The sequence below is a fragment of the Tricharina praecox genome (genome assembly GCF_024521635.1).
Source record: "Tricharina praecox strain CBS 144465 chromosome Unknown BZA05scaffold_4, whole genome shotgun sequence".
NCBI lineage: Eukaryota > Fungi > Ascomycota > Pezizomycetes > Pezizales > Pyronemataceae > Tricharina > Tricharina praecox.
This window is the reverse complement of record NW_026250406.1, coordinates 1,712,392-1,721,661: the sequence shown is the minus strand read 5'-3', so window position 1 is coordinate 1,721,661 and position 9,270 is coordinate 1,712,392. Positions and strand designations below refer to the sequence as shown.

At 51.7% G+C, this 9,270-nt stretch overlaps 1 protein-coding gene across 1 annotated transcript; it reads right to left on the bottom strand.

Moving 5' to 3' along the window:
• Positions 1 to 7,932: 7,932 nt before the first annotated feature.
• Positions 7,933 to 8,895, bottom strand: BZA05DRAFT_313406 (uncharacterized protein; the record flags this gene model as incomplete). Its single annotated transcript, XM_051480348.1, has 1 exon — positions 7,933 to 8,895. A coding segment is annotated over one exon (963 nt), but the record flags the coding sequence as incomplete, so codon positions are not given.
• Positions 8,896 to 9,270: the final 375 nt, after the last annotated feature.

Genomic DNA, 9,270 nt, shown 5'->3' with positions numbered 1-9,270 from the left:
CTAACCCTAACCCTAACCCTAACCCTAACCCTAACCCTAACCCTAACCCTAACCCTAACCCTAACCCTAACCCTAACCCTAACCCTAACCCTAACCCTAACCCTAACCCTAACCCTAACCCTAACCCTAACCCTAACCCTCCCGACCACAAGTCCTACGACCACGCAATCGATCTCAAGGAAGGAGAGACTCCTCCATGGGGTCCTATCTATGCCCTGTCAGAGAAAGAACTTGAGGCCCTCAGGGAGTGGCTCAAGGAGATGCTCCAGACAGGCAAGTTCGAAGATCCAAATCACCAGCCGGGGCGCCGATATTATTTGTACCAAAGGCGCACGGCAGGGGTCTCCGATTGTGTGTCGACTATCGCGGTATCAACAAGATTACCGTAGCCAATCGCTACCCACTCCCGATCATGGCAGAGTTGCAAGACCGAGTCAGGGGTGCAAAAGTCTTCACCAAGATTGATCTGAAGAATGGCTATCACCTTATCCGCATCAAGGAAGCTGACGAGTGGAAGACGGCTTTCCGCTGTCGATACGGACTGTTTGAGTTTTTGGTCATGCCGTTTGGGCTGACCAACGCTCCAGCGACGTTTCAGGACATGATTAACCACATATTTCGGGATATGTTGGACCTGGGACTGGTCGCATACATCGATGACCTCCTCATCTATGCTAAGACGCACGAGGAGCATGACAAGATAGTCATCGAGGTACTAAAGAGGTTGGAAGAAAATAAGTTGGCAATCTCACCAGAGAAGTGTGTCTGGTCGACAGGGAGAGTCGAGTTCCTAGGATACGTGATATCCCAAGATGGAATTGAGATGGCTAAGGACAAGGTGGAATCTGTGCTCTCGTGGGAGGCGCCGCGGTCCCTGAAGGAAGTACAAGCCTTCCTTGGGTTCGCCAATTTTTACAGGCGCTTCATCAAGGATTTCTCAAAGATCACGAGACCCTTGACCGAGAGCACAAAAGAAAAAGGGAAAGATTGGAAATGGACAGGGGAGATGGAACTGGCCTTCGAGGAGCTGAAGTCTAGGTTCACCACGGCACCGATTCTCGGGCACTTCAACCCAGAATTAGCTGCCGTGGTGGAATCCGACGCTTCCGACTTCGCGTTTGGCGCGGTCCTGTCTCAAAGGGCAGAGGATGGGAAGTTACACCCAGTTGCGTTCCACTCAAGAAAGTTTACCCCAGCCGAAATCAACTTCGAGATTCACGATAAGGAACTACTCGCGATAGTAGACTCTTTCAAACGCTGGCGGCAATACCTCGAGGGAGCAAAACACCAGATCCAGGTGTACAGTGACCACCAGAACCTTGAGTACTTCACAACCACGAAAGTACTCAATCGACGGCAGGCGAGATGGGCACAAGAACTCGCTGGCATCGGCTTCAAAATCTACTACCGGCCCGGCAGCCAGAACGGCAAGCCTGACGCATTATCCAGGCGCCCGGAGTACCGCCCTGAAAAAGGAGGGGGTGAAGATCAGCCGGTTAGGACGATCCTGCATAAATCACACTTTGCAGGCGACGATTCGAGAGTTTCATCAATCAGCACCGGAGGCGAAAGCACCGTGTTCCTGGTTTCGTCAACTCGGCTACAATCAATCCCCGTGCCAAAGTGGAATGAAGAATTTCTGGGTTGGGTCAGGAAGGCGGGAAAGAAAGATGCTGGATATCAGGAGGCTCTGAGTAGCATCAAGGATACGAACGAGGACGCGGCTCAGAAGCACACTGAGTCGGAGGGCCGAAAGGCCTGGGAACTGGCCGCCGAGAGTAGGGACTCCGGCAGGATGGGTCGAAAGGCCAGGATTTTGAGGATGGAAGAGGGGTGCCTTTATAGGAAAGAAAGGCTATGGGTACCAGACGACAAGGAACTCGTCAGACACATCCTCGAGTCGGAACACGATACGAAAGTCGCGGGGCATATGGGTCAGGACAAGACTATCGAACTTATCCGACGCAATTTCTGGTGGCCAAAGATGGACGAGCAGATTATAGACTTCGTCCGGAGTTGCGCGCAGTGTCAGAAGGACAAAGTAACAAGGCACCAGCCCTATGGACTACTCAATCCTCTCGAGTTACCATACACCCCATGGCAATCAATAGCCATGGACTTCATTACCGATCTACCGGAATCCAACGGATGCGGACAGCTATGGGTGGCCGTCGACCGCTTCACCAAGATGGCGCATTTCATCCCCCTACCTAAGGATGGAAAGATAGCCGAGGATCTCGCGAAGATTTTTGCCCGCGAGATATGGCGCTTTCACGGATTACCGACAGACATAGTATCGGATCGAGACTCACGGTTTACCTCGGGTACATGGAAAGAATTCATCCTGCTGCTAGGCATTAAGCCCCGGATGTCAACAGCGTTCCACCCACAGACGGATGGACAAACGGAACGCCTCAACCAGACGATCGAAGCATACCTCCGCTCCTTCGTCAACTACGAGCAGAACGATTGGGTGAATCTCCTACCGATGGCTGAGTTTGCCTACAACAACTCGGTTACATCGGCAACTGGAATGTCGCCCTTCTATGCGAATTTCAGATACCACCCTTCAGCGACAAACCCTGCTGCGGCAAATTCTCTCAACCCCGCCAGCAAGGTCTACGCTCACTGGATGCATAGAGTCCACGAGGAAAACATCAAGACCCTCGAACGAACGCGCGAACGAATGCGCAAGTATGCAGATCAACATCGTCAGGAGGCACCGGCTTATCAAGTAGGAGACTTGGTAATGCTCAATGGGCGGAACATTCAAACCCGCCGACCCTCGCGGAAGTTGGACCACAAGAACCATGGTCCCTTCCAAATCGAGAAGATCGTATCGCCGCTCGCTGTCAAGCTCACTCTGCCAAGGAAGTGGAAGATTCATAATGTCTTTCACGTCTCGCTCGTTGAACCGTTCCGAGCCGGCACCCGAGCACCACCGGATCCCTCTCAAATCTTACGAGAGGCCAATGATGTGGAAGGCAACGAAGAATACGACGTCGATGAGGTTATGGGCAGCTCGAAGAAAGGTCGACGAGTGCTCTACCTCGTCAAATGGCTCAACTACCCCGAACGACGGGACTGGACGAACGAGCCATTCGACAACTTCTCAGTAGGCGGTCGGGAAAAGCTACGCGAGTTTCATCGCAAAAATCCCGGTGCGCCGAGGGACTACCGGCTCACAGATGAGTAAGAGTTTTTTCCCATGTGGTTTTCTCGAACTCGGGCAGGTAGTAGGATGAAGGGGATGGAGGACTTCATCCAGTTATCAAAGTTAGGATAAAGGCGAGGACTTGGGTGCTTCGGGCCGAAGCCTCGTGGGAGGGGAGATGGTGTGACACCGTGATAGCTATCGGAGGACACGACGGTCGCAAGAGATGTGATTAGATAGTTCGGGTGATTAGAATAGAGTTGCGAGCCGAAAGGATAATTAGAAGCGATCATGGACAAGATAGGAAGGAGGAAGCAAACGGATTCCAGAGTCTAGACAGTGATCATAGATGCGGGTGATTGGGATAACAGTACAGAGGACTTTGAAATCTCCGTTCATACGGCCCCGCAGTAGGAACTCCGATCCAGGGAAAAACTGTTATGACGAGAGAATCGAACATCGACCGATGGGGGCAGACAACTTCGAGCGAAGAACTCTGCCGGCGCATGAGGGAGATAATTGCTCGGAAACTCCGATCTATCTTGGGCGCGTGGTGTTTACCACCTGCCTAGTCGAGAAGACTATCCGAAGAGAGCTGACGACGACTCGAGGCTAGGCCGCGGAACTCCGATGCAAAGGAAGCAACGGAGCTACGTTAGGCCGCACTCTAGAGGAATCACGTGTTGAGGATCGGAACGACTATAAGTCGAACCGAGCAGGCAAACCGAACCAAACTACAATCATCGCACCGAACAAACCATCGAAGAAACACCCTTAAGATTATTCCGTTGTGAATTATCGAAATCCCTGACTTTTATTCTATCCTCGACTTTACTATAGACTCCGACGACACAAACCCGTCCCAGTCTCACACTCAACCACCCCGAACGGCGGGACTGGACGAACCAGCCATTCGACAACTTCTCAGTAGGCGGTTGGGAAAACCTACGCGAGATTCATTGCAAAAATTCCGATGCGCCGAGGGACTACCGGCTCACAGCTGAGTAAGAGTTTGTTCCCATGTGGTTTTCTCGAACTCGGGCAGGTAGTAGGATGAAGGGGATGGAGGACTTCATCCACAGTTATCAGGTTAGGATAAAGGCGAGTACTTGGGTGCTTCGGGCCGAAGCCTCGTGGGAGGGGAGATGGTGTGACACCCCAATAGGTATCGGAGGTTACGACGGTCGCAAGAGATGTGATCAGATAGTTCGGGTGATTAGAATAGAGTTGCGAGCCGAAAGGATAGTTAGAAGCGATCATGGACAAGATAGGAAGGAGGAAGCAAACGGATTCCAGAGTCTAGACAGTGATCATAGATGCGGGTGATTGGGATAACAGTCCAGAGGACTTTGAAATCTCCGTTCATACGGCCCCGCAGTAGGAACTCCGATCCAGGGAAAAACTGTTATGACGAGAGAATCGAACATCGACGGATGGGGGCAGAGAACTTCAAGCGAAGAACTCTGCCGGCGCATGAGGGAGATAATTGCTCGGAAACTGCGATCTATCTTGGGCGCGTGGTGTTTACCACCTGCCTAGTCGAGAAGACCATCCGAAGAGAGCTGACGACGGCTCAAGGCCAGGCCGCGGAACTCCGATGCCAAGGAAGAAACGGAGCTACGTTAGGCCGCACTCTAGAAAAATCAGGTGCTGAGGATCGGGACAACTATAAGTCGAACCGAGCGGGCAACCAGACCAAAAACACAATCATCGCACTGAACAAACCACTGAAGAAACACCCTTAAGATTATTCTGTTGTCAATTATCGAAATCCCTGACTTTTATTCTACACTCGATAATACCATAGACTCCGACGACACAAACCCGTTCCAGTCTCACATGCCGTCTGCGCCGTAGTGCTTGTCCCTGCCTCCGTTCCCGGTTGCCGTCTGCACTGAGCGCTGCCTTACATTGTCCTCTGAACCCGTCTTGCCTCTGCCAAACCCAGCACCCGATCCCAGAGCCGACTTCGCTACCTGGAGCCTTGCCCGACCGTGCCGTTTCATTTCCATTCACATGATCAGTCATCTTTTTAATACTGCTATGACAATTTTCCTACAACATATATTCTTCTCTTTTTATATCAACATCTGTTTTCGCATATATCAACATCTGTTTTCCCAGTTACTGTACCAGAATCATTTTTGTGCCACGTTCCTATAAATTCTCCTCCATATCTTCAAGATCAAACTTGTGTACATCTACTCACGATCATCTAGTACTTGAATGAATACAAACAGTCATCCATACGGATTTTTATCCGCATGTTTCACTCCTTTTCCCTCTTCAAATCATGCAATACAATTCCGTGACTTAATTGTGATTCATTCCATCACTCTTATTTTGTTTGTTCCTTCTATATCCTTCTCAGTAAACACTTACATTCCTGCTTGTAATCATTTCCATTCACATGTCATACATCCTTTTACACATATTCTTGTATCCTTTCAATAAGAATTCCTTAGATCACAATTGTATGGTATCATCTGCAATACAATCCTTCGTCAACTATCACGCGATACATTGCACATCGCAAGATATCACGCTGATGTTTGATCACAGTTCATCACTCGCTCATTTTGCTGTATTTGTAGTGAAATAAATTGAAGATCTCTCTCTCTTGACGTGTAAAGTACATCATATATAGCCACAAATTTTCAATGGATTGAAACGGGCCTTCACCCTTATTTCCTACACCGTCGGGAGTGTCTATCTTTCTCTTTATCCTCTATAGAACAATACGATACATCTCTACTATATATTCTTCACGATTTCCAACACTACGCATGTTCCATCGGAAGCAGGGATCGAAACTGATTTGTTACACGTTCATGGTGGCGTAGCACAGTATCGCAGCACGTAAAATTCTGCCTGTGATCGATGTCGGTAGACCTAGCAGGCGCCGCACGATCCAATCGCCACACTCTCATATTCGCTCCGCAGATGGTGAAGGCATGTACCATATGCCTCGCCGTCTGGGCGCGGAGCACCTCTCGCAATAAGCTCGCCAGTTGCACGACCGGGTGATCACGCGTATGTGGTTGCAACAGGCAAAGCGGGAGTACTGGCCACCGACACGTCCATAGGTATTCCGCATGCTGTCGCCGCCATGAAGGGCGGAGGGACGGCACTGAGGGGCCGTGGTCTCATTGGGGTTGATAGGATAGGCGCTATGCGACGCGCCGTACGTGATCAGCTCGAGACGCGAAAGCTCTAGTGGTGGTGCGAAGGGGTCCTGACTAACCCCAACGCCTCCGCGAAAAGCCATGCGCTTCCGCGCCCTTCGTATACGGAACCAGCTCGACGACTGCTCCCGCCCTCTGCATCTCTTCTAATCTCCGCCGTGGACTAATGTCGCCATTCTTTACCACGTAGCCCGATAGCGCGTCGAAGAGGATGGGGTTTGTTTCAAAGCTTAGGTATCGCTGAATCGCGCGTTGGTGGGAGTAGAGTTGTGGGAATTTTCACTGACCCGATCGGAATTACGTCCTAACAACGTCGATAAGGAGGGAATAGCCCTACTACCGGACTGCTTTGAGGGCATTGATAGTGAAGACGTCCATCAATTGGAAGGCTGCGGCCGAACGGGACGTCGAATGGATGTCCGAGAGATGTATGACGCGTTGGGGCAACGATTAATGAACGCGCAGCAGTAATGAAGTCGGCGACAGCGGTGGCGGAGGTCAGAGTTCGTGCTGGCAACTTGGGCGGATTGGCGAGCCGATTCTGAGTCTTAGGTGTTGGTGCTGTCTATTCGCAAAGGTCTCAGCGGGATGAAGCACGAGGCGGCATTGCCCGCACGAACAAAGCAGTGGTGACTTCACGAGGGTGCACGTGCTCTGGTGCACGTGCGCCAATAGCTGGGCATCGTGGTAGGAGATACTGGCCCGGCACGGCTCGTGCTTTAGTGCACTTGCATCAGTGACTGGGAATCATGACAGAGACGAATTTTCGTTCTCTCTTCCCGTCGTTCCCAGTCGCATGACAGCTGAGCTCCATAGCGGCTGGGGAGCTATGGGACGGACGGACTGCTGGGTTCTCTGGATTGCATATACAAGTAGGAAATGATGGAAGCTTTCGATACATATTCCACCAAGTAGCGTCCCTCCAACACGGCCGATCCAGCCCCCTTGATCTTTCTGATACCTCCACCTCCTTCGAACCCGCAAGTCCTGTTGCCCGCACAATCAAGCCCCTACTTCCCCGGGCTCCTCCGGCTGCCCCTGCCAACCTCTGACTTCTCCGACTCCTCCTCCGAATCATGAAGATCAATCAAGACAGCACATGGGAAACATAAGTTCAGCCTCCACGAAGCAACATTCTAAGGCCGACCTCTCTATTGCGGTATTCCCAGTCTTATGCCACAGCCTAGAGTCGCGGCTGCATCTTTCGACGAGTATGATAACCGTATCCGTGGGGGAGCCCACTGCACAGAGCATATGTATCCTTCTCAGCTCCCCAACAATAGCCGCATGCGTTCCGGTTGCCCCCGAGAAGGGTGCCTCTAATCCACTAGATTTTCCTTCGGAATCGAGAAATTCCACCGATTCCTGACCTTCTCCAATCACGGGCCGAACTCTGGCGACGGGCAATACCATCCTCAACACCCGATCATCGAGAACACCTCTCGGAGCATCCGCTAGGACAACATCGAAATCTCCTGCGAAATCATGGTGAAGCTCCACAAATCGTCCATCCGCGGTTCGATGACTAGCTCTGCCGACGGCGCACGCATTAGGGAATGTTGGGATTGGCAATGTATTTTAATGGGAAGCGAGGATCCAGTTCGCGCGGCCCCCTTTGGCTAGAATTGCTTGCGTTAAGCCGACCGTGGCATCCTCCCGGTTTTTATATTCGCCGGGATCTAGTTTAACCCCCAAGAGGCCCATCATGCTGAAGACCATGTCGACTTGCCGTTTCGATGTCCGAAGTAGCGCGCTGCGCCACATGTAATTCTCCCTCTCATCGACATCTTTGCTGCAACGAAAGACACCCATGAGCGCGGTGACGAGGAGCTTGGCGGTGGGGTTTTCGCCGAAGATATTGACGGGGTACCTGCCCGTCTCGACATCCCCTTCGTACCGGTGATCGACCGCACCCAATGCCGCAGCAATCAACATGAAACGCAAGGGCATTCTGCCGCTGCGTCCTCTCTCGACCGTGTAGACGGTGGGGTCACCGCTGACCGCTGCAATGGCTATGAGGACCCGCTCAAACCGGAATACGCACTCCGCCGAACGTGGTGCCACTGCCTCCTGCAGAGTCCACACTCTATGGATCCAGTCGGTTTCCTCCTCAAATCCAACCAGCCGCCGCAGGCCACCAGCGAAAACCAGACATGTTTTGCAGGCTCTGTAAATATCACCCATATTCATGATCTGCCAGTTTTTTTCATCGCGGTCTGCTTGCATGATACACAACCGGTCAAGCCACAGGTACTCGGCACCGAGGCCGCGGGCCGCGAAGGCGGCGGTACGTAGTAAGTCGATACTGATGGGATCGGTGTCGGGGTCCATCGCGCCGACGACATGGAAAATACCGAGACAGCCGGGCTCGCATATATGTTCCTTCCCTCTCCAGACGTATGGAATTGTTGCATAGGGAATGTCGTCAATGGTAGGCTGGTCGGACTCGACGATTTGAAGGTGATTGTCAATCAAAGAAGCGACATTGATCCAGCGAAACCGCCGAGGGGTTGCGCAGTTGGTGATGTCTACAGTACTCTTGGAAAGCGCGACAAGCGACTCGGAAAAGATAACGTTTCTCTGAGGCATCTTGAAGAAATAAACTGGTGTGATACCGCGTTGAAGTCTGAATGGAAGCTGTGACCGCTTTCGCGAAAGGTTCCGCGGGCGGGGGAAGGGACCACCGGTACATGTACGTTTCGACGGGAGCGGGGTAGGCAACGAGTTGAGCGGGGGTTTGAGTGTGCATAGCCTATTCGCCGCAGATGTGTGCATGACAACTACTGGACCGTCTAAGTGGACCGGCGACATACAGAAAAAGAAATCATAGGTACCACTAAAACACACCTCCGACATCACACGGTGTTTCATTACATCATTTGTTTATTGTATCATTTATATCACCTAGCTGTACACTACACTATTGTCGGT